A 27,338-nucleotide genomic window follows, 5' to 3' on the forward strand; every position below is an offset into this window, starting at 1 on the left:
AATAAAAAAATGAATAGTCCAAATAAAACAAAAACTACTGAAAATGATGACGATATCATTTTCAGTAATTTTTTAGTAAGGGTAGGATGAATGTGATGAGTATGTAAAACAAGCTAAAGAAAAATTGAAAGAAAGTCTAAATAATATAAAAAAGAAGATCAGGCTAAATAAAAAAAAGTTTACCAGCAGTTTTAAAAAAAAATTTAAAGGCAATTAGGGCACGAAATGCAAAAACACATTTCGGCCACTGTCAAGATAACTTAAAATTCTTTTCACGGTACGTAGCTATATCCTTTGCATGGAACGTAGCTATCCTACTTGTCCCTTCATCCTGCAGCTCGTACATGCAATTCACCCGTACTGCCAGAACCTTAGCCTTGATAAAGGCTGGTGCAAATTTAGCGCAATACTTCTTACTCGCGTCGCTCAGATCAAAGTTATGCCGAAATACAATGTCACCTATCGCAAACTTTGGCAACATGGACCGCAAATTATAACTCTTAGCCGAACGCTCAAAGACGATATTTATATTCTCCAAGATCGCCCGAAGTAATTGCAGCCTATCCACATTACTGAGGTCAATATCCTCGCCTCTCAGCGATTCCAATTTGCATAACAATTCGTAATCCTTCGCGTGGTTCGCCATGTATAAGGTGAAAACCCTATGGTTTGATGATAACAGATGACTTTCTCGCTTGCGTTCGCTTGTGAACTGTACAAGGCTGTAGTAATATGAAGTATGCCTCGCTCGGCCATGAAATTCGCGAACTTAAACTGTTTGCTGAGTACCAAACACAGGGAAAATATTTTTCTCAAGGTAACTACAAATTAAAGAAGAATCGAATCGCTTAATAAGCTTCAAAAATAGAAATTTAGACAAATGGTGGAGGACAGTAATTAGGCCTATATTACCAGACTTAGATCGGGGGTAAGGACCAAGTAAATCGATATAAAGTTTCTGAAATGGACGCTGAACCACAATTTGAGCAGACATAGGTGTGCGCAATGGAATATTCGTTTGTTTGCCTCGCTGACAGACATCACATTTCCTAATAAACACCTTTACATCACTGGTCATTGACGGAAAAAAGAAATATGTTCTTAATCTCTGCAGTGTCTTTGCAATTCCTCCATGACACTTATTCGGTGGTATGTGTGCACTAACAATAGTTTCGGTGATCATTTGCTCAGGAATCCAAAGTTTCCAGTTATATGATTCACGAAGCTGATCGCCATCGGCATATTCTGCACGCTTGTCGATTTTGTCATCCATAATCTGAAGATCAGGAAGCCGACTACCTTTGTCGAGAATGTGTTTCTTAACGTATTTCTCAGATTTAAAAGCATCAGCACTTCTGTATACCATTGTATCCAAGTCAGTTTGCGATATTTCCTCGCAATCGTGTCTTGAAAGTGCATCTGGTACGACGTTTTGCGAGCCCCGGCGGTGTTCTACTTTAAATCTGAAACCCTGAAGTTTGAGAGACCACCTCGCCAATCTGCCGCTTAAATCGGTTTGACGCATCAGCCATTGCAGACTCGCATGATCCGTGATAATAATGAAATCTTGTCCTTCCACGTACGCTCTGAACTTCTTTACGCTTAGGAGAGCAGTCAAACACTCCAATTTCGCAACGCTATAGTTTCTCTGGGCACTATTCAACTTCTGGCAGAAATATGCAACTGGAACCACAACATTTTCGTAATTTAACAGCGCCAAAACCACACCTATTCCTGACTAATTCGCATCACACTGGATCAAAAAGGGTTTAGAGTAATCCGGGTTAGCTAAAGCAGGAGCAGACGACAAAAGATTTTTCAGAGTATAGAACGCACTCTGAGCATTCTTAAGCAGATTAGTCAAAGGAGCGGTCACTGATGCAAAATTCGGAACAAACCTACGGTACCAGCCGACCATGCCCAAAAAGCGGTGAAGTTGTTTAACCATCTTCGGCGATGGATCGTCTGCAATCGGCGAAACCTTATCCCCGGATCAGTGCGCAACGTACCCTTGCCAAAAATGTTACCCAGATAATTAACTTCGGACAGACGAAACTTACTTTTTGCGACATATATTGTAAAACACTTTCGCGAAGCTGCGGCAGCATAAAGCGGTCAATTAATCTACATAGTGCCTGAGGCGTATTACACAAACCGAAAGGCATAACACAATATCTATACAATGGTCGATTAGGAACAGTAAAACAAGTTAAATCACGAGAATTTTATTCCAGCTTTTCCACTGCGGGTGAGATTGGAAAATACTTTTGCTTAATATGACGGGAACCGGTTTGAAATTCAATTTTATGTTCAATTAAGGACGTTTTTCCTAAGCCCTCTATATTATACGACGGTAACAAACCCTTCACAGCTTTTAAGCGGCCTCGCTGAACAAAATAGAAAGTATGCATGTTCTGATCAATCGCCATGAGATAATCAATCTGTGAAATGAGTTGAGGTACGAGTTGAAATTTAGACCAAAAATCGATACCTAAAATCACATTCTCAGTTAAACTGGGAACAATATAAAATTCAATTAATTCGGAATTCCCTTTACCGAAAGGTTACCGAAAGTTTAAAAGTCTCGAAAAAGATCTGCCCAATATGATCTGCCCACGTCCATCGGCGGCTCTAACGGAAGTCTCACGAGCGACGAAGTTTTCATTATTACGAATCTCTTTTGGAAGATCGTCCCCAATACACGAAGCTTGCGCGCCAGAGTTTAAAAGACCTAAACAAATTTTATACAAGATGCTCAGCGTAACGTTTAAAATTATGAGTAAAATGGATTTCATTAACATATCTAAAAATTTCAGCCCTTTTCCTTTCGACGATTTTAGTCTTTCCTCATACGGAATAATCGGTTTTAAAATAGTTTTATAAGTAGAAATACATGGCAAAGTCGAGGTTGGAGAATCGGGAACTAGAATTCGCGGTTTCAATTCGTCCCCTCAGAAACTCGTAACTTTCCCTAAAGGCTTACATCTCTTTCTGTCAGCCAAACAATCGTGGTAACTATGCCCCTCCATCCGCACGGGAATAATAACCCCCATAAGGGCCTCCGGCGAATAAAATCTGAGCGTGTTCACACAACCCGTTAAAATTACTACCGAGAGTATCGACCACCTGACTTTCAACTTGATAAATAATATTTTCTACTAAAGATGCGCGGTTTCTCAAATTTAACCGAACCGGAAATAGGTACTAAAATTTTATTACTACCCAAAGATAAGGTGTTATTATTAGGCCGAAAATTGTCAAAACGCGAAAAGCTTGTGTTTCCACCGCGATCGTTACTTTGGAAAGTTGGACCCTTACGCGGCCAATCAATAACTTAAGGATTAATTTGTGGAACTGACACTTCCCGACGGAAGTTTCTAACTCACGAAAGCGAGCATTGATGTCGCGTAACTGGGACGACAAATTATCTTGAATAATTTGCGAAATACGCACCTCCAGATCCTCCAAATTTCAGGTCAACGTAGCCTGACGAGCTGCCACAACAGTAGAGACAAGGCTCCTAATTCGGTTATCGTCATCCAATGAGGTAGCACCATTCGACTGTCCAACGTCCGTACACGACCCAGGGACCGTTTCCGAATGACTCTTACCAGGATCCGCACCAGATACATTAACAGGAGTAGCACCAGCTACCCGCACCAAATTTTCTGACGAAACATTGCTCGAGATTGGGCACTCGAATGGGTATTAACTCCCACGGCTGAAGCCGAACAATCCTTACTGTTACACGCCGCCCTACATTGCGGACACGTAGAATTGCGCTTAAGCCACGTCAGCAAGCAGTTCCGATGATACACGTAATTGAACGCCGTTTTCAGAGCACCCGAGTTCAACTCAATAGTTTTGCGGCAAATAGTACACGAGCCAGGATAAGCTGGCATATTATCACCGCTGTGGCGAAGAGTCAAACGCAAGAGTACTACAAGTTGTGTAGTAGCTCAAAAGTTATGTGTGAAATAAAACAGAAATTAAATACTATATAACAAAGTTCTCAACTCGAAACCAAAAAAAAAATTAAAAATTGAAAATTTTCCTTTCTCTAAGGAACATATACTACAATGTTTCAATTTATTTATTTATTTATTTATTTATTTATGTTTAGCTCAAACATTTTACATAACTTAAGATTAAAAAATGAGTATACAGATACATATTTTTTTTTAGACAGAACAAATTTTTGACTTAAAAATTAAATTTAAAAAATTATACAAAACAAAAATTATTAGTAATAATATGCCATTAAATATGAATATAGACAATGAAAAGCTAAAACAAGAATTCGTTGAAATAAAGCAAAGGGTTATACTTAACTATAAGTAAATAGAAGCTTTTTCATCGTGCCTTTCTTCAGTGAAAAGTCAAGTCTGTGTTTGTGTTTGTTGCATAAACGCAGCATTCTGCTGACAGGTTCATGTTTCCCATAATTAGCCTATGAAAAGGAACCATGAAAAGATCCGGGGAACGAGACCTAAGGTCGGAATTAAACACAATTTTATTTAAAATGTCGGGGGAGATTAAGTCAGTTTTCATAAGCTGAAAAATGAATAACAAATCCGCGGCGTCACGTCTTTTACCCAGTGTGGGTAGGTCAATTAATTTGAGTTTGTGTTCGTAAGGTGGAAGAATGATGGGGTCTTCCCAAGGAAGAAGGAGCAGTGCGAACCTCAAAAAATTTTTTTGAATAGACTCAATCCTATTAATATGTATATCATAATAGGGTAACCATACTTGTGAAGCATATTCAAGATGAGGACCAGGCATGTGTAGAGTGATTTTAAAACATAAGGATCATTAAACTCCTTTGACCAGCGTTTAATGAAACCTAACATCGAGCTTGATCTGCATATGATCTGATTATAGTGGTTTATAAATGATAACTTGCTATCGAAGCAAATACCCAGGTCCATTATTGAATCAACTCGACTAAGAGCTTGGCCATTCAAAGTATAGTTTGTAAAAAGTGGCCGTTTTCGCCTAGAGTAACACATTTGCGCACATTTACTTACATTGATTTTTAGGTTGTTACTTGAGCACCACCCATAGAAGCGGTTAAGATCATTCTGAAGACACAACGCATCATTTGTAGAGCTTATTTTTTTTTAAATTTTCATGTCATCAGCATATATTAATACCTCACCGTGCGTTAGCATTGAAACAACATCATTAATTGAAATTATGAACAGCAATGGACCTAAGTGACTACCCTGGGGTGCACCAGAATTAGACGAAAAAGGCAAGGAAATTGCTGAACGAAAGAGGACTCTGTAAGTCCTACCAGAGAGATATCACTTTATCCATGCTAAGAAGCTGTCAGGGAATCCTAAGAGTTTTAATTTAAAATAATAATTTCATGTGGTAGTATGTCAAAGGCTTTGCTAAAGTCTGTGTAAATTACGTCCGTCTGATACCCATTTTCCATATTATTTGAGAAAACTGTGGTGGTTTCCACTAGATTAGTCACCGTGGATTTCTTTTTCAAGAAGCCATGCTGATGCGCACTAATGAATGGCATACAATGAAAATAAATATTGTCATATACCATCAACCTAAAAACCTTAGGAATTGCCGACGGTTTGGCTATAGGACGATAGTTTGACACGTTATTTTTATTGTTTTTCTTATGGATTGGCCTAATGAAAGCTTCCTTCCACACGGACGGGAAAATACCCGAAGAATAAGACTTATTAAAAATTAAGGTTAAGATGGGCGCCAGAGAAGAGCAGCACCTGCTTAAAATAATCTCAGGAACTCCATCTGATCCAGGAGAAGGACTAGAACCCAAATTAGAAAGATATTTTTCAACCGCAAAAGAGTTCGTGACAAAATTTGTAAAGGTAGTTTTAGGATAGTTCTCAATGTGCCGAAAGTTGTCGACATTTAATTAAAAAGATGAAAAAGTGTAAGATTCGGCGAAAAAGGTATGAAAAAATTCAGAAATAATTTGGGAATTATTACTTGTATTCCCGTCAAATTTCAAGAAGGTTGGATAACTATCACTTTTCCTCTTATGGTTTATGAACTTCCAAAAGACTTTGGGATTACGTATTAAGTTATCCGAAGTTATATAGATATAGTAGTCGTAATGTTCTTTTGCTGTTAATTTAAATTGATCATACGACAATCGGAAATTGTCATAGTCCCTGTCGCCTTTAGTGGAGAGATATTTACGCCACAGCTTATTCTTTTTGTTGCGAAGTACCCTCAACTCTTGTGAAAACCATGGAGGGCCAGAGCCAGTATCTTTAGTTTTCAACACTGGAATAAACAATTCAAATGCAGCAAAAATGATTTCGTAAAACTTACCGTCATAGACTCAATATCAGTAAAGTTAAATGCTGAAGAGAAGTCGTAAGTAGAAAAGAAATCAATGCGAAATTCGCCCTTTTAAAATCAAAACGATAGAAAAGAGGCTCGTCAATAGATGTTTGGTCGTCAACGCAATAAGAGAAAGATATCGGAAGATGATAGATATCAACGTTAACCAACGGCTCCGGGACAGTTGTAGGTAAACAATTGTACCAATTGGAAGTAAAGACTAGATCCAGTTGCCTCGAATGATGGTTTGTTATTGACGATATTTGTTGCAGATTACTTATATGAAAGGTATCTATAAAGGACAACTCCAACTCACTAGAACAGTCAATTGATATCAAAAATGGTTCCTCATCATGAGTCTTCCACCTAATTTTGGGGAGATTAAAATTTCCGAAAACAAAAACCTCATCCTCAGGGTTAAAAGAATTGCATAAATAATCAATTGCCGAAGAAAATTTCGCATATAACTCATTACTTGAGTTAGGCGGTATATAGCAATTGACTACGAAAAGCATTTTGGATTTCAACTCAATTTTAACTGCGATGATTTCAAGGTTATCGGAGTCTTGAATGTCAATAGTACTACCTGATAACGAGTTTTTAACGGCGATTAATACCCCACTTCCCTTTGGTGTGTGTGCCTGCAAGAGAAGTGCATGTCGGTCCTTTCTAAAAACAGAAAAAGAAGAGTCGAATAATTCAAGATTATTGATGGAGGGGGACAACCAAGTTTCCGTTAGAACATAAATATCACAGTCAAGAAGAGAAGAGTTAAACAGAATGGTGTTAGTTTTAGTCCTTAGTCCACGGACATTTTGATAGTAAAAGTTGTTTCACAGTCCTTGTCATACTATTTCCAAAACCAGTTAATTGGACCAAGTTATTGTTGTTACGAAAGCTACTTGAACCATTTAGACGATTGGACTGAAGTTGTTGGAAGAAAAAACTTACTGTTTGCTTCCCTTATCCTCTGCAAATAATCAATCCATTTACTTTTCATATGGCTCCTAAATGTTTGTAAATCTTTATCGACACTAGCGGCAGATATATTTAAAGTGTCATGAAATTTTTTGAATAAGCTATATAAAATAGTATAGTTAGAGGGAAGGCCCTCACTTTCAATAAAAACCTTAACACCTAATCTAGTTTTACCATCGTGGTGGACATTCTCCGCCGCATCGTAAAGATATGCCAAGTACAATTTAACATTCTCATATACAGCCCGATCTCTGAGGCGAGATAGTACATAAGTACTGTCACCATATTCAACGGACCTTTTGGTCATACGAACGATCGGAGGAGTCAGCGGATCTACAAAGTTGGCAGGCGGATGTGTTTGCAATAAGCGAGCCTTGGGTAGGTTGTGAGGGTTGGGTATAGATATAGAAAATTGGGTGTTAGCTGTGAATATTTTACCCTGAATGAAATTTGGGTATTTGGTTCCATTGTCAATATTATTGTCCTTGTTATAATTTGTATTATCGCTATGGTCTTTTTCATTAATATCATCGTTGTTAATATTATTGCTATGAAGATTTATGTCAGTATTACTATGATTATTATTATTATTATTATAATTATTATTATTACTATTGTTAACATTATTATTGTTATCATTATTATTGTTAACGTTATAGATGTTGCCATTATTATTACCATTATCGTTGTTATGATGGTTATTATTATTATTATTATTTTTCTTATTATTATTTTTATTATTATTGTTATTATTATTATTGCATTGTTACTTTTATTATAACTATTTTTTATACAATTTTTTATTTTCCTTTTTTATTTCTGTTATTGTTTTCTTTAAGTTCATTTTTACGGGAGACAACCTGTCTAGTACGCTTGTCTACGCGAGAAGATTCTGTGCGTGAGGAGTTGTCTATGTTTATTGTATTTTGGAAATAAACCTGTTTCCTGTTCCTCTTATTATTAAGTGGGTTAGTAAATATTGGTTTAAGTTTAGAGTGCATTGAAGCATTAGCTTTCTCGTAGCCAACATCACTCCCAATTGAGTCATAATCCCTAAAATACTGAATCACCGTACCCACATGCCAAAACTTATGACCAATTATGTCATCAGCTATGGAAGAAGATACAGTAATTTTGAAAGACTTGTATTTGGGCTTATATTTTAAGTTATTTGGGGTGACATTAGCTACGGTTACATTATCGCACTTAAATTTTTTAGCTAATAACAACTTAAGGCTACTTACTGTGGTGGTCACTGGGAATCTTGAAAAAAATAGGTTCGAACAGCGAGGCGAAGAGTTGGGGGAAGATCTAGCGGCTGGTCTTTTGGAAAGCCTGATGCAATTAGTGCAAGATTTTCCATTTGAGCAATTAGTTTCAGCAGCGACGGACTTATTGGAACTTGCAGGAGGCTCAGAACAGGTCAATTCATCCTGCAACGATGCACTATTGCCAAGTGTTGGCTTGAAAATAGCAGGCCATGGAGTAACTGTTGATCCCAGAAAAGACTCATAGCTCTATGGTTCGTTGGTCTGACACCAGGCATCTTTCGTGTTTGAACTTATATAAGTCTGGTTGAACTTATATGTGTGGAAAGATGTATTAAGGCTGGCATCTACCTTAACGCATAATTTGTTCACGTCGCCCTTAAGAAAACTAATTGACTCCTTAAGAGACTCTATGCAAGTGCTTTTAGAGTCCATTAGTTTTTGAAGTTTATCATTAAGAGAAAACTCCAGTCTTTTTTGTAACTCCTCTAGATCTACTGATGATGCCTGCTCGTTTCTGGGTAGTTTGCTTAAAGTGCAGTTGAGGGTTTCACAATCCTTGGCCATTTCATGCCGAATTGCTTCTAATAATGTCCATACATTTCGCGGCCAGCCCCATGTACTCATCTTTTTGCTTGTTGAGGGATACATTAATTTCTTTGAACAAGTCGCCCAGTTTAGAATGATGGTCCATGCATCCCTCACACACAAAATATTGCGCCAGAAAAAAGGAGTACCACCTTCTAGGACCACTCAAACAGATCCCATGGAATCTTTTGTTCCAAAATCCGTTGCAAGTAAGCAATTCGCTTTTAGCGTCTGATACGGAGCATATTGAACTATCGCATCTGTAGATCGAACTCATCTCGATAATTATTTTACTCTTTTAACTTTTAATTACTATAAATTTTAAGTACAAGATAATGTCAGTAGTATGGCAAATTTTATTAACAGAAAAAGTTATCAGCTCTTTTTTTTTTTTTTTTTAATTTGAATTTTTTTAATTTTAATTACTGTAAACTGTGTATTATGTAATTATGTATCACTCACGTTTGCAAAAAATTCAAGAACAATTTTTTTTTCTTCTTTTTTGCTTTTGTTCTAAAAAAGAAAAAATTTTTTTTGTTTTTTTTTGTTTTATTTTTACGAAATATGTGCACTAAGCAGTTTAGGTAGGTCAAAAAAAAATATGGGTGTCCTAATTTTAAGGATTTCAAAAAACAATTTGTACAAACATGCACAATGCATGGCAGTACAGACACACACATTATTTGTAGACAACTTCAACTCTAGCAAAAATATATCTACTGCCATCCTGTTCTATAAAATCTGAATATAGCTAATTTTCAACAGTAATTTCTGGCAATCGAAATAGAAGTATCCGAATCGACTCTACAAAAAAAAAATATTTTAATTCAGAGTGTTCATGACATTTGCGCGGCCTGCCAGAACAGCATATAGCCGGATCTGCAACAGTAATTCCAGCTACAATTACATGAACAAATGGAATCGAATTTCAAAAGAGATACAATACGCCTTGTATTCAAGCAAAAACCAATAATGCGCACTTGCGGGACAAAATTAATTCTTGGATGCCTCCCTGGGTCCTCGTGGTGTTGTTGGAAGACTCAGTTTCGGGGTTCTCACATTGGGCGCCATTTTCTGTTATGAACTATTTTCTTGACGATGTTGAGGACAACTGACAAGTTTGCCATCATCGGGGCATCGGGCACCTGCTACCCCAGTGTGCATCTGACTGTATCCTGGAGCATCAGCCTGGGGTGGATTAAATGAAAGTAGCAGGTTACCACCAATGGCTAGCTATCATAACCAGAAAAAAAAATTTTGCACACGTTGAAATAAATAACTAAAAAAAATTAGTGCGACTGCAAAAAAAGTAAAGCTGAATTTAGCTGGAACACCTTGTAGTGAACCAGAACGTGAAGCATTGAAATAGAGTGCACTACACGGTATACCACTATGCTGACAGGGTGACGAATCACCAGTGTCCCGCGCCCTACCCTTCTATGAGTCTCTGATGTTGTTGAGAAGTCTCTCATGACTTTGCTCGAAAAACCAATAAAATTTAGACACCCCAAAGGGCAATGGAATTATAATTTCACCAATATTTTACTTGGAGCAACAGTGCAGAAAAAAAATAGCAAAGCTTATATAGAAAATAAAGTACAAAAAAAAAGTTTACATTTCCATGCCCTTTTCTTTCTTCTTTTCTTTTGTTTTTCTTTTTTTCTGTAATTAAATTTAAAAAAACTAACAATTTAAAATTTTCATTATTTCCCTTTTTTTAAATATTTATTATATTTAGAAATATATTTACATTTTATTTAATTTTTTCAATTTCATTTAACATTCTTCTTCATATGTATTTATTATTTGTTTTTTATTTATTTTTGTTTTATTCTAATTATGTTATTACATTTTTTTTTCTCTTTATCTATTTTTACCGACCGTATTGTGTAAACAATAGGTAGGTTATGTGATGGCAACAAATTTTGCATATCGAGTTTTCGGTGGGAACGTACTTCTCCATAGTAGGGAAGTGTAAATAAACTATTTTTAGCAACCTGTCGGTCTGTCGGTCTGTCGGTCTGTCGGTCTGTGTGTGCACGCGTGTATCTCAAGTTCGGCTGAACCGATTTTGATGAAATTTTATATGTAAGTTTGTTTCCACCATGGCACGGATCGATCAACTTTTGGTATATATCAGGCCTCGGGAACTGCACTTTTTAGCGGCCCTGTTTTACATTTTTGAACATTCTGAAGAAAATATTCAACCCATTTACTTGAAATTTTATATATAAGCTCAGCTCGACCGTCCGCAAAAATTCGTATGTTTTGGAAGAAATCAGGCATCGGCAACTAGACGTTTACTACGGGCCAAATATAAATTTTTGTGTATATAAAGAGAAATAATCAACCGATTTCATTGAAATTTAATGTATGAATTCCTCGTATTAAAACAATGAACATATAAATTTTTTGGAAAGATCAGGGCTCGAAAACGGATTTGCGGGCCGATTTTACATTTTTCACCATTTTGAAGAAAGTATTCAACCGATTTACTTGAAATTTCATATATAAGCTTTGCTCGATCATACGCAAAAATTCCTAACTTTTGGAAGAAATCAGGCATCAGCAACTGGGCGTTTACTACGGGCCAAATATACATTTTTGCGTATATAAAGAGAAATAATCAACCGATTTCATTGAAATTTAATATATGAATTCCCCGTATTAAAACAATGAACATGTAAAATTTTTGAAAAGATCAGGCATCGGCAACTAGACGTTTACTACGGGCCAAACATACACTTTTGTGTATATAAAGAGAAATAATCAACCGATTTCATTGAAATGTAATATATGAATTCCTCATATTAAAGCAATGAACATATAACTTTTTTGGAAAGATCAGGGCTCGAGAACTGATTTGCGGGCCGATTTTACATTTTTCACCATATCCACAGAACAAGTTGATGGAATTTCTTGAAATTTGATATTTGAGTTCTGGTTGTTACCGAAACTAACTGGCGAGCATTTCAGGGAATTCGGGTAGCACAAAGCGAAACTCTACTAAGAGCCAAATTTACATTTTTCTAAGTATGTTAACTATAAGCTTACTAATGTCCTAAAAATTGGAAAGAAGTATTTAACAGACATTTTTATAATATTCTGTAACACTTTCATTTAACTAGACAATACACAATGCGGTCGGTTATGTGCTGACCACATCAGATTTTTTTTTTCTATGATACAAAAAAACTTAAAAAAAATGAAGGAATGGGGCAAGTATTTACGGTACACGTTATCCTCGGAATTCCAGGTGTGGTTCGTCTTCTTATTTTTCTTTCCTTGATTTTTCTTTTTTTTTTCTCATACCGATGAACTTTTATTTTCCTTTTATATTTTCTATACTTTTATGTTTCTCGATTTTTAAATATATTCCTTTTTTTTCATAGACAATAAATTGAAATTTGATGAACATCTAAACAAGGTCTGTACAAAGATTTCGAAAAAAATAGGCTTCATGAGAAGATTAAGAAATGACAAATCAACATCTCTTTTGCTGTATAACTCATTTGTGCTGCCACATTTTGATTATTGTTCGACAATCATTTTTTCATGTTCGTCGAGGATGAAAGCGAAACTTCTAATTCTGCAAAAGAAGGGCATGAGAACTATTTTGAAATGTAATATATATACACTTATAATTTATATGTTGGATAATTTTCAATGGATGGCAGTCAACCAAAGAATAGTCTTTCAAGTTTTAATATTTATATATAAAGTGTTAATATTTATAATTAATATTTATATATGAATTATATATATGAATAAAATGATTAAAATTTAATAAAACATTAACGCAGAGTTTTTTAATGTGTAAAGGTTTGCAGCTTTATAATCAAAATTTAATTAAAATAGAGTCCAATATTAATAAATTCATAGCAGTAATAGCTGATTTTATTAAAAACAATTTTTGATAACAAATTAATTACTAAAATCATTAACGTTTTAAATTTTAAACTTGTTATAACTTTTGAATTTTGTATTTTCCATGTAAATTTTAATCTATATTTAATTAAAAAAAAAACTAATTAATAAATGAAAAAAAAAGGATTAATGGTACCTTTAGTAATCTAACATATTATGAATAGCAGGGTCTGTTCTGGGCCCGCTGCTATTCATTATTTTTACTAATTCGCTACTTGTTCCACACTTTGAAGGAATACCAACTGCGTTTGCTAATGATACGTCATTTTCATATAACTGCCCTAATTTAATGAGCGTTGCTTGTGATATGATTTAGATTTAATCAGGCTTTGGTTTTATGTACATGGATAAGTTATCAGTCCTAAAACTAAGTTTATGGTTGATAGCTTGGACGTTCCCGATTTTGGTAAAATTTATTTTCATGCCCCTGGTTGCAAAACATTTTCTCTTATTGTAGATTCTACCTTAATTTAAATTTTTGATACTTTTCATGTTACAGCTGTTGTTTTTCGATTGAATGCGTTAGCTCTTAGTTAGTGCTTAGGTTTATTTCTTCACAATAATTTCAATTCGCTTGAGCACTCACAGTAGTTAAAAAACTATTTTAACATGGTAATTGGCTCAACTTGTATTGTTCTTTGAAAGTTTTGAAGATGTTTATTATGTAATATTTCATGCTAAGCTTCAATACGGCGAATGTGAACAAGATTTAACCTTTACTTTTGATTCAAACGCACTTCATCTGGATTATGTGCAAAGCTAATTACAGAACTAACAGTTTTCCCTTTTTAAAAACCTTGGCATTCTTCCGCTATTTTTCTTTAAAACCTTGGTATTTTTTTTGTCAGGTCTGGGTACTTAAACTAACGCTTTTTCACTAATTATAATCTTACAATGAATACCTAAAATCGTCTTATTATACCCAGGGCTCGCACTGCATATTATTGCCATTTCCATATTATTATTGCACCTAGAGTTTTATTGGGTTATTTGGATTTGATTACTCAAAAATTGAGTCTTTAACTAATGTTATTCAGTAATCTGTTCGACACTTTATATTATGATGTTTTTATTTTTATTTCTAATTTTATGAGTTTTGTATTCTTTAAATATTGTTTTATAACCCACAACTTACTTATAAATTATAATCTGTACCTTTATTCACATGTGATTTTCTTTTCACAAGAATGAATCCACTTACTTATTAAGGTAACCTATGTTCTCCAAAGGGACTACTGGAGGGGGCTAACACGGTTGGGAGCAGCGGGTCACCCAAGTTTGCAACCGTCAAGAGAAAGGTAATGGCACAGGACAAGGCAACCACGACCAGCGGCTCAGTGAAGTACCGGCGGGCCACTGTGGTTACCAGTGGCACAATAAGGGCCAAGCGGGGACAGCCAAGCTATAAGGAAGTTGCGGGTAGCGTCAGGATTGGAGTCCCAGATGTCCTACTACAAAACAGTCAGATGCTCCTCATTCAAGAGGAAATAACCCGAGCGCATCTTCAACCAAAGAGATCGAGGCGTGAAGCCACAGTTTTTGGGAAGCTCTTTCAGGACAGAGAGGTTTCTGTTAGTCTGCCAGAACCAAGGTATTGCAGATTAGCTTAAAGCAGAGAGCAATAACATAGCTAACTGGGAAGGGGCAAAACTGAAGGCAGTAGATGAGGAGGACATGGGCTAAGGCCTCTAAGTGTTTCTTCTGCCATACTGCCGAAACATCGACTGAGAAAGTTCTGGGCTACGTCAGGGGTCAGAACTCTGGGCTGCGGACGGACCAGTGGAGGATCATTTGGAAGAACGCTGTCGGGGGTGGGGCTCTGCTGACGATCTTAGTCGATATTCTTTCAGCCACAAGGTTATGAGACCTGGATTACCCCATAAGCTACCGCTTTGGAAAGGTCCAACTGCGCCAACGAACCCCCTGTAGCCGGAACGGCAGCGGCAGAACATCAGCCAATGGACCAGGATGGGGCTCCTGCGGCTGATAGTAAGGATGCACCGAAGGAAGCAGCTGGTGGACTTCCGGTGACTAGCTATATGGCGGAGGCTATGGTGCCATCAGGGTAATCAAAGGTCACTAAACCCAATGCATAAGCTAAGGTGCAGCCAGGTGAACCTCCATCACGCTAAAGCAGCATAAAGCTGTCTGAGCAGGAATTGCATCAAAGAAGACTTCCGCACAGGCTTGCTTCAGAAACCGATACCGTACCGATAAAAAGTACCGACACGAACCCCAGAGGTGAGTGCCTTTTTGATTTTTTATTACAAAATAACTTAGATATTGCTAATAGGGGTAATAAACCGACCTTTATAAACGCGATACGTAGGGATGTCTTAGACCTTACAATATGTAGCCCCCTTGTGGTCTCTTTGGTGAAGAACTAGTATGTGTCTGAAAAGATCTCCCTCTCAGATGACGTGCATATTGTCTTTAGACTGGCGACATTCGGGGGGGTCCCGAATGGTCAAAATACAGTGTGGGGGAGGGGACTCACGAGGATATAGAGTGGATACAAATGTTGGATAAGGTCTCCAATGATTTCTGCCTTCTGCTCAAGCAATCCATTAAGGAAAGCTGCCGGTCAGACCAGAAATGGCTAAAAGGGAGGTGCCCTGGTGGAATGCGAGGCTGGCTGGGTTGAAGAGGAGTGTTGGGAAACTCTTCAATAGGGCCAAAAAAGCTTCTTACTTAGAGAGCTATCATAGGGTTCTCGCAGAATATAATAAAGAGATTCGCAGATCTAAGAGAGAGACATGACGAGCCTTCTGTGGGGACATTCAAGAGGCCCCACAGAGACAAGATTGCTCTGCACCATCTCACTCAAGAGATAGAGAGAACTTGGAGGCCAAGCAGGTGGCCTTAGGGCCTTCTTGGATGTGGAGGGGTCTTCGACAATACCTCTTTTGGATCAATAATGAGGGCGGCTGCAAGCAAGAGAATTAAGGCGCCCATCCTGAAATGGATCGGGGCCATGCTGGGCTCTCGAAATATTACGGCCAATGTGAGGAGCAAGAGTACTGGACCTGCGCTACAATTGTTCGACCAATTGTAACTTATTCTTTTGTCATATGGTGGCTGAAGGTTGAGCAGGCGACGGCGCGGGCTGCTTTTACCCGATTGCAGTGCCTTGCATGCTTTGGCATAACGGGTGCCTTAAGGACGTGCCCAAGGCCTCGATGGAGATCTCTTGGGCTTGGCCTCTCTTCTATTCACCCTAAGGGGCACTGCGGATAAGGCATTACAGGGAGCCAAAATCCGGTGACCTTAGAGGCCATCTAAAAATCATTGGAGAGATCATTGGCTTACACGACATGGGAAAGACAGATCTGGGACGGGGGGGGCCTCAACTTGGCTCTGGGGCCGAGGTCTTCTATACGGATGGATCCAAAACCAATGAATGTATCAGGAGGAACATTAGAAGGAGCAGGATATTTATTACGTCGGTTGGATACCAGGAAGCCTGCCCGGGTCTGTCGCACTGTAAAAAATTTGTGTCTCCTCTGGGACTGGGGGACGGGGTCTGGACATGCTCGGTCGTCCAGAATTGAGGCTACTGGTGGGCGTTCTCATTGGAAACTGCCTATCTGGGGCCCATCTGAAAAGGATGGATAGGGTTGCGGACGTTGTCTGCCGCTTGTGACTGGAGGAGGACAAAACTATGGAGCACTTATTGTGTGAGTGTAAGGCGATTGTTTACCTGCGACTGTGACGCTTCTTGGGGGGGGGGGGCTTTGTGACCCCGGGGAGGATGTCGCAGTTTGATGTGGCTGCCATACTGCGGTTTTCGACTGGTTTAGGTGTAGGGCTAATGTAGGTGGGGATGGGAATCACAAAAGATTTTTTGGGTCGACTTAAGAGGGGCCTAAGGGCCTCGGTCTACGAGAAGAAAAAAAAAATTATTTTTTCATATTTATACAGTTTGTTTTTATAAATTGCGTTTATACCTAAAAATTGTTTTTATTTTATCTTGAATTGTTTTATGAATTTTATTATTTGTTTGAATTATCATTTTTAACGATCTAAGAATTTATACTTTATGTTATTTAGTTTTATTTTAAAGCTTATTTAATTTCATTTTTGTTTTGTATCTTTTTGAAGCTTATCTAGTTTAAATCTAATCTAGTTGCCAAAGTTTGGTTGTCGCCGTAAACTAAATCGAATTAGGACACTTTGAATTCATTTCATGTTCTATTTCCATGTTACTTGTTTGATACAATTCTCAAATTTGTTGAACTTATTCTTGTCTATGTAGTCCCCCTTAGTTGTATCTGAAAAATACAAGATACAATTTGGCGATGTCTTGCTTTCAGATCATGTCCCAAGTCATAAGCATCTTTCAGTATTTCATAATAGTATGTTTTGTCCCTACCCATCCGGTCATCCTCTCTGAAATTACGAAGATTATTCTGAGATCGCTTTGCTACTAGAATATTATTCACACCCGTATAAACCTTCTTTAGTGTTATTGAACAAATCTAAAAATAACAATATAATTTTTATTCAAGATAGTCAATTAAGAAATTTGTTATAACAAAAATTATTTATAGTCAAACTAATCGGCTTCGTAGGTCCGCGTGCAATCAGTATATAGCACACAATAGACACAAATAATTAATAAATTGCTTTTAAAATATTAAATTAGGTAGGTTATGTTAAAATTAAAAAGAAAACACTCTGTTCTTTTATGTAATGAGATAAATTGTAACCAGAATTTTTAGTCTTATTTTCAAAATTATTGTAAAGTTAATTTTGTTCACTTGTTCATCAATTTTTAAAAATACCTTTTTTAAAAATTCGGCTTGAATGACCAAAATGGTGGAACATTTTAACTAAAGGAACTCGTTAAAAAGGAAACAAATACCTGCATATAATGTAAAATAGCGAATCCTTCAAACTTCTCTTTCCCTTTTGGACCCAAAGTTCTTAATCTTTTTGATCGTGAAATTGAAAATTTATCAAAAGTTATTTTATAAAAATCAATGGCAAACTTTTAGTATTTCTTATAATTTTATTTGTACATATATATAAAAATATAGAATTATATTTTTTTTCATCCTATTTTCTTTTATTCTTTTCTTATTCTTACTACTATTGATTTTTAATTTTTACCATTTTTATTTTGATTTTGATTTATTATTATTAATTTTTACTCATATTAATTAATTTAAACCCCACTGTTGTTTCTTAATTTAAATTAATTTGCAATACATTAGATATTTAAATTACATTTTGCTGTATAAAAGAATTAACTTGATTTCAAACTCTTATTTTCTTATATTGTCAAACAAACTTCTTCTGAATCTCTTTCAGAAAATCAGATTGATTCAGATCAGAAGTGAAATATATTAGTAAAAATATAATGAATTTTATTCCGAATATAAGGGAGTTTTCTTTTCATACACTTTGAACCTCGATTTCAGTTATGCCGCATAAAATCGTAAATTACTGTATACGCATAAAATAATTCGCTACTAAAATCCATGCACATATGTATTTGGGTTTTATAATACATGCGAATAAAACGCGTGAATGCATAATCAGTTAATTTTAATACTATATAGGGTAATTCGTATAGCATGCGATTCCTACGCAAAAAATCTCAGATTCGAAAAATGCGATCTGTCAGATGAAATTTTTTTCTATTTAATAAAATAACATTTTTTTACTAAACTTTGTCCTAAAAATATATTATCCAGAAATATAATATTTATGTTTTGCTTAATAATACATTTTGCAGCAGATCGCGAAAAGAATATATGTATAACTAATGTAAAATAGGACGGTTTTTGAAGAGTTATACGAAATATGAATAAAACATAGAATTATAAAGGCAAATTCAAGGTACTGCGTAGCCTGGTGGGTAGTGTAGTAGTCCAATAACCAGAAGCTTATTAGATCGATGCTTGATCGACATTGCCGTATTTTTCTTTTTTCGAATTATTTAAAAATTTTTTTTTATTGTATTTTGCTTAGATCTTCTCTTTTATTTTTTTTAATATATAAAAGATAAATATTATTACAAGAGTTTAAGAAAAATTTCCAAAAAAATATTGTTATAATAGTTTGGAAAAATTCACAAAAATTTTAAGTACATGCGTTAAGCATGTGTGTATATTATTTTTAAAGATTTTCAAATAAAGAAATAAAGAAAAGGTTTAGCAAAATAAGGAATAAACAAAATAAAGGAATAAACAAAAAGGTGAAAGGAATAAACAAAATAATAATTTAATTCAAATATATGTATGTACATGTATTTAAATGTATTAGAATACACAATGTATTAGAATTTAGCATTTTAGAGTTTTACGCTCGAACAAAAAACATGATATTTTAAGTACGAACGTACATGTATCTATGTATATTTTTTTGAAGTTGACTGACGAAACATAATATTCAAAACAATAACGAATGAAGCAATAAGATTCAGATGCCACAAAACATCTGATGTCTTTGATAAAAGCTGACATTTATTTGAGTTTATTTCGATTTTTCGAACTAAAAATATGTGAGATCGTTATATTTTCAAATATTATTTATTTCTCGTTCCCGGTTTGTATTTCTAATAATATAGCGTATTATTACTATTATTTGTTTCTTGTTTCTATTATGCGTTAGTAGTATAGTAGTACTTCTCCGTAGTAAAATATATAAAAAAATAATTGGAGTGAGTGAAAGGGTATTTACGAGTAGCACTTTTGCTAAGAAACCAATATAAAAAACCAAAAAAAAAGCTTTTAAAATAAAAAGCAAAATAAAAAAATAAAAAGCAAAATAAAAAGAAAAATATAAATTGTGGTGAAATATTAACGTAGGTGTAGCTTACATGTTAAGATATAAAATATTTTCGAGTAGTACTTGATCGAGCAAACCAATATAAAAAACAAAAAAAGCTTTAAAAAATAAAAAGCAAAATAAAAAGAAAAATATAAATTATGGTGAAATATTAACGTAGGTGTAGCTTACATGTTAAGATATAAAATATTTTTCGAGAAGTACTTGATCAAGCAAACCAATATAAAAAAACAAAAAAGCTTTAAAAAATAAAAAGCAATATAAAAAAGAAAAATATAAATCGTGGTGAAATATTAACGTAGGTGTAGCTTACATGCTAAGATATAAAATATTTTTCGAGTAGTACTTGATCAAGCAAATCAATATAAAAAAACAAAAAAGCTTTAAAAAATAAAAAGCAATATAAAAAGAAAAATATAAATCGTGGTGGAATATTAACGTAAACGTAGGCATGCCAAGATATAAAATTTTTTGTCTTCCAGCCGGATAAAGAATCTGTTATCTATAGAGTTAAACAGAATGTATGTAAGTTTTGAATGGATGAAGAATCTGTTGTTTATAGAGTTAAACAGAATGTATGTAAATTTTTGAATAAAAAACCGATACCTGTTAGTCGAATTAAGAAACGCATTTTGTAAATTTTTTTATTAAAATTTGACTTTTTTTAAAAATTTTTAGAGAAAATATAATATATAAGAAGTTAATTTTCTGTAATGTTTTCTTTTTATATAAAGATTTGAAGCTTACAAGTTGCTTTTAATATGGGTAATGTCAATTCTAAAATACTTAAAACATATTATGATAAAGATACAGAAAACCTTTATGGTTCAATTAATAAACTTCACAAGGCTTTAAAACATGATAAAATATCTCTGAAAAAAATTCAAGCTGGGTTGAGGAGTCAACCAACTTATACGTTACATCACCCGGTCAAAACAAAGTTTCCAAGAAATCATTACCTAGTTCAAAAAATTGATCAGTTGTGGGAAATAGATCTTTGTGATTTAAAAATGTTTAAAAAATATAATGATGGTTACACATTTTTGTTAACAGCAATTGATGTTTTTTCGAAATTTGCTTGGGTAGTACCTTTAAAACAAAAAACAGGATCTGAAGTTACAAAAGCCTTTAGTAAAATTATATTAAAAAGTCAACGAAAACCAGAAACGGTTCAATCAGATGAAGGTAGAGAATTCAAAAATATAATATTTAAAAGTTTTTTACAACATAATAATATCAAACAAAGATTTCCAATAATAGCATCAACAAATAAAGCGGCTGTGGTTGAACGATTCAATAGAACGTTAAAAGAAAAGATGTTCAGGTTCTTTACAGAAAGTTCTAGTAAAAGATACATAGACATTTTACCGCAACTCGTTAAAAGTTACAATATTTCTGTACACAGTACCACAAAATTTCGTCCTGCAGAAGTTGAATTAAAACATACTAAAGAAATTTACAACAATTTTAAAAAACGTTTTCAAAAAGACCCTAAATTATTTGTTGACATTTTTGTCGGAGATTTAGTACGAGTACGTAGAAAAAAAGCAACTTTTGAACATGGCTATACAGAAAAATGGACGAAAGAAATTTTTATAGTAAATAAAATTATAAATAGAGAACCTTATCCGTTATTTGTACTGCACGATTTGAAGGGTAAAGAAATAAGCGGAAGATTTTATTATCAAGAGCTGCAAAAAGTTTATGTTTAAAACATGATTCAATTCCATCACCCGTTTACAATGATAATAGCTGGGCCGTCTGGCTCAGGCAAAACAACATTTATTTGTAATTTGATCAATCAAATGAATAAATTAATTCAACCTGAAATAGAACATATTATGTGGTGTAATCCAGAAAACAACGCAATGCCGAAAAACCTAAATTTTACCCAAATTGAATATTTTAATGAAATTCCAGAAAATTTAAATAATGATAGCAATATTGCAACAATGATTATTTTGGATGATTTAATGATTGATGCTTACAGTAAAAAAGTTTGCGAACTTTTTACTAAAGGATCTCATCATCGCAACCTATCAATCATGCTTGTATCACAAAATGTTTTTCATCAAGGAAAATTCTGCAGAGATATATCGTTAAATGCAAAGTACTTGGTTCTATTTAAAAATCCACGAGATAAATCGCAAATTTTACCTTTGGCACGACAAATAGTACCAGAAAACATTAAAGAATTTCAAAAGCTATATAATGAGACAACGTCGAAGCCATATAGCTATATTATTTTAGACCTGACGCAAGGTATAAACGATTTATTTCAATTCAGAACTGATATATATGATAATAAAATAAAAAGTTGTGTGTGCTTTTGCACACTAGATCAATTAAAAAATAAAAAGTTATGTGAGAAATATGAAACGTTTGATAGCAAACCAGCATATACTGCATACGTTAAAAAAATCTAAAACAAAATTTCGAAATATTTTAATAAAGAATTGTGACTCTGAGGTGATAAAAACTTTGTGTGAAATTTCATTGAACATTCTTAATGGAAATACAAAACTTTCCAAAAACAAATTATTGGGAATAAGAAAATATAAAAATCAACTTCGATATTTAGCTTGCCCAAAAAAATCTATAAACGCTAAACGTAAATTCATTATACAAAAAGGTGGTTTTTTACCAATGTTAATCGGTACAGTTCTATCGGGTTTACTAGGAAAACTAATTTCAAAATATACAAAATGAACAACACATTGCAACGGATGATTGTTATTCAACCAGACTTATACAATAAACTAAAAGAAAATATCATAAACGATAATGAACTCTCGGATATTGATAGAAATATAAAAGCTATTCTATTTAACAAAAAGTTAAATGATAATCAGAAATGGTATTTATATCGTCAAAACTTGATGAAATTTAGTAACAAAAAACGCCAAGGAATGTCAAAGACGCCTGTTAACTCATTAAATAAGCCAATATTATTAGAGTCTAAAGGCACGCAAACACGCGTAAAACCGGCACAAAAAAGTACTAGTGTTCAAACAGATGATATATACCAAAAAAATATTGGTTTACAAACTACATTTTTACCTGAAGAGGAGCTTTTTGAATTTGAACCAATTGAAAATTGGAGTTTAGACGAGGATGATGTCTTTGACGATACTATAAAAGACGAATCATTTCACCGAGATAGAGCACTATCAGTAGCTTCGGAAGGTGCACGTTTAAAGCCACGCAAATCTATTCATACACCAAATGTGCGCATGTTTGAAACTGATTCAGGCGATATTATAAGTGTTCCTATTGAAAGCCCTAAAAAACCTTCAAAACGAGTACTTCGATCATCTACAAAAGCAGACGATAAACAGCTAAAACTGAATTTTCCTGTACGTAAGAAGACAAAAGTAAAATCTGATTCTGGTTCATCAACCCAACCATGGACACGATTCAAATAAATCAGGAAGAGGATTTTTATATAACTTTATTAAGTGATGCCTCAATAAAATATTTTCCAGAAAATGCTTTATCAAAATTTACAAATAAATTCCCAAAGCATTTTGAGTTAAACAAGAGTAATTGGAAAGTGGGAATTTCTGAAATTTTTTTGAACAATTTTATTCCAAATATATTTGGAGAAGTTTACGAAAAAGCTGCTGTAATATTTATTGGAACAGCAGAAAAAAATTCCATCGGTATTGGAAAAACCTATATTCCTTATAATGAAAATGAACTACGATGTGATTGGAAAACGCTTTTATTACCCACGCTGTTTCAAAATATTTCTCCAAATCCAGGATACACCAGAAAGCAAGTGGAGCAACAATTGATATGGGAAATCTACAATTTTATTTCAAATGATGCTAACTATGTTTTGGATAACAAATTTAAAATAGATACCACTCATACAGAGTACATAAAACTATGCAGTGAAAGACCTGTGGTCGAAATACGAATACTGGCTGGTACTGGGTATACAGTAAACTTTTTATTAAAAACATGTTTTCAACAAGCACTCGTTGTACAAAAAGAACTTAAAAAATATAAAACTAAAATTATTGAGGTTTATCATATAATAGCAAATACGTTGTTGACGTCTCCGGAAACAAAAACTGATATGCTGTTTGTTTATACCGATATAATAGAACCGCAATATATCGGCGATACAATGACAAGATGTATGAAAACTATAAACACAATCAATCCCTTTGCGGATACAATAATACAATTTGAAAAAGTTCAATATTGCAGTATAGACAAAGATAACTTTGATAGTATTTCAGTTTTAATTTGCGATAAATTTGGATATAATATAAATTTCTCCAGAAGTAACATACCTACAAAAATTGTATTGCATTTCAAAAGATATAAATAAGTGGGCAGGTTCATGTCGTTTATTCTTATACAATGAATCGTTCGTATTACAAGTATTATTTAATTCAAGCAGGTAGAGGTATTGATGATATTGGCCCGTTAGTGCAGTCTAGTGTGCAATATCAAAGAGGTCGTGGACTTGGAAGTTTTTTTGGAGGGTTGTTTAAATATTTAAAACCACTCATATCATCTGGCTTAAATTTGGTAAAACAAGAGACTTTAGATACTGGAATTAATGCTTTATCTGATATTGCTGCTGGAGCAAATCCAAAAGAAGTATTACAAGATAGAGGTAAACAAGCAATAAAAAATTTAAGACGCCGAGCTGTAAACAAATTGAATGAAATGTATGGAAGAGGTATAAGAAGAAGGACTATAAAAAGAACTCATGCAACGAGATTAACTCATTCAAATAAAAAGAAACGTAAAGCCAAGAGCAAACGCAGAAAAATTCACCAAACAGATATTTTTAATTAAAAAACAAGAAAAAAATGAATGAATGCATGAAATCAGAGTTAGATTTATTTGCAACTCCGCCAATACAAACCAATATTTTAAAATCTGAGGAGGTGTCATACAATCCCATTGCTTCTCTGGATAACCCTTCAACAATAGAATTTGTTTCGTTGGGTCACGGCGACACCTACAGGGATTTATCTTCAACATACATAAAACTCAAAGTTCAAATTTTGAAAAAAGATGGAACAGCATGGCATGATGATAAAGGTGCAGATCAGAAAACAATTCAACAACCGAGTGTGGTTAATAATATTTTGCATTCTCTGATTAAGCAATGTAACGTACAACTTAATGGTAAAAATATTACTCCATCAGATGGAAATTACCATTATAGAGCTTATATTGAATCTCTATTAAATTATGGAACTGATGCTGCAACTACTCATTTAGAATGTGCTGGATGGATTTTAGATAAGCCGAATATAGCTAGATCTGACAATACTGGTTCAAAGGAACGTCAAAAACTATATCATAATAGTAACGTTGTTGAGCTTATGGGAAAACTTCATGTGGATATGTTTAATCAACCCACTCATTTAATAAATAATGTGGATATTCGAATTCTTTTTACATTAGAAAAACCAGATTTCTTTCTATTTGCGGATGACTCTGATGAATCACAATTTAAAATTGTAGAGGCTAAATTATTTATGCGGCATGTAACAATAAATCCTAGTGTATTGTTAGCTCACAATGCCGTTCTAGAAAAATCAAATGCTAAATATCATTATAAAAGAGTGGAAGTGAAAAATTTTACTATCCCCAGTAATAGTTCGTCAATTTCGCTAGATAATGTTTTTATTGGCCAATTACCAAACACGATTATTTTTTGCATGACTGAAAATGCAGGGTATTCGGGAAAACGATCAAAAAATCCATACAATTTTAAGCATTTTGATATTTCACAATTCATGCTCTATGTTAATGGTGTGCAAGTACCAAACGCTGCCATAGAAACAAGTTTTTCTGATGATAATAATTGCAATGCAAGAGCTTATCATACATTATTCTCTGGAACAGGAATTTATCATAACGATAGAGGACATCAAATAACAAAATCTATGTTTGCAAATGGTTTCTTTTTATTGGCTTTTGATTTAACACCAGATGCATCGGGTAATGAAATTTGCCAAGGTTTACTTAATCAAGGAACTATAAGAATCGAAGCAAGATTATCAAAACCAACTTCATCTACATTAACAGCACTTATTTATGGAGAATTTGATTCCAACATTCAAATAGACAAAAATCGCAATGTCTACACAAATGTATAAATAGAACAATTTTTACAAACTTAAAATTAATCAAGTGTTGTACACTACACAACAAACATGTCTAAAAAAACTTGTGCAATTGTCGATTTGACGTTTTGTACTGATAATACCGATTATATATTTGTTAAGAATGTTACATGTGTTGGAATAAGAGGAAATTCCAAAATAATCACCAAGGAAACAAACTACAAATTTCCTACAAAAGAAATTACGCCAAATACCACAAAAAACTATAAATTCGGCAATGTATTTAATGAGCAAGAAAACAAAGAACTTCGCGGATTTATGGAAAAATTTGATGTTATTATAACAAATGGTCGTTCCAGCATGCAATTTTTAAAACATTATTTAAAAGAGAATACTAAGATTTATGATATTATTTCTTTTGAATCAGCCGATTAATAAGTACAATGAACACTTTAGAAATAAAACATGTATTGTCGTGTAATCAGCAAACACAAAAATTTTTCAAAGGAGTTTTTCCCCTAGACAAGCTTCCTAAGCATTTTGAAAAACCTGGATTTGTAGTGGTAAATACTGATGTTCATACTAAACCAGGTAAACATTGGATATGCATTTTTGTACCTTTAAATGGATTTATTGAATATTTTGATTCGTATGGACAAGCACCTGTTCAAAAAGAGCTTCACAATTTCTTAAAAAAAGTTCTAAAAAGTTCTTACACTGCCTGCAATTACAAACGATTGCAAGGGGACTATTCAGAAATTTGTGGTCAATATTGCTGCGTATATTTATGGTACAGATGTAAAGGTTATAGCATGTCAAGGTTCCTGGATATTTTTAACCGTAACAATCAAAATGTCAATGACAAAACTGTTATGAAATTGTTTAAGAAAATATTCAGGTATACGCCACATATAAACAACACGTTACAAATATGTAGAAAACCGATTTCACAGTTATAGTTTTTGAAAAAAAGTATAAATACCACAGTCCGCATATTTTAAACGATTCATTCAGTTTTGAGATACCTGACTTAAAATGTCTTCTAAAAGAAAAGCAACAACTTCCAAGAAGCTAGCAAAAATATCTAAAAAAGGATCATCTAAAATGGAAAATTTACTACTCTCTTACACATATTTTTTGAATACAAAACAAACGTGCAAAGTAGTAATAGGTTTTGATTGCAACACTTTTCAGTCAAAAATAGTTTTTCATCGGAATAGTAAGAAACCAGTTCAAGTTTTTTATAACGAATGGCACTCATTTTACAAGCAAGCCAAGAATATGGAATCAGCTCGAATAATGAACGAAGATCAACCAGTTTGCAGCATCTTGGAGTTCAATCAAG

The 27,338-nt window shown here is 34.1% G+C and overlaps 1 protein-coding gene across 1 annotated transcript; it reads left to right on the top strand.

The window, feature by feature from the left end:
* The first annotated feature begins 24,724 nt into the window (after positions 1–24,724).
* On the top strand, positions 24,725–26,026 carry LOC129619369 (uncharacterized protein F54H12.2-like). The gene has a single exon (XM_055534612.1). The coding sequence runs from the start codon at positions 24,725–24,727 to the stop codon at positions 26,024–26,026; it is 1,302 nt and encodes a 433-aa protein (XP_055390587.1).
* The last annotated feature ends 1,312 nt before the right edge of the window (positions 26,027–27,338 follow it).

This window comes from Condylostylus longicornis, unplaced genomic scaffold, assembly GCF_029603195.1.
Source record: "Condylostylus longicornis isolate FDR11 unplaced genomic scaffold, ASM2960319v2 ptg000012l, whole genome shotgun sequence".
In the NCBI taxonomy this organism is placed as follows: Eukaryota; Metazoa; Arthropoda; class Insecta; order Diptera; family Dolichopodidae; genus Condylostylus; species Condylostylus longicornis.

Excerpts from the sequence above, each read along its gene's own strand:
- LOC129619369 (XM_055534612.1), top strand. The coding sequence starts at position 24,725 with ATGAATGAATGCATGAAATCAGAGTTAGATTTATTTGCAACTCCGCCA.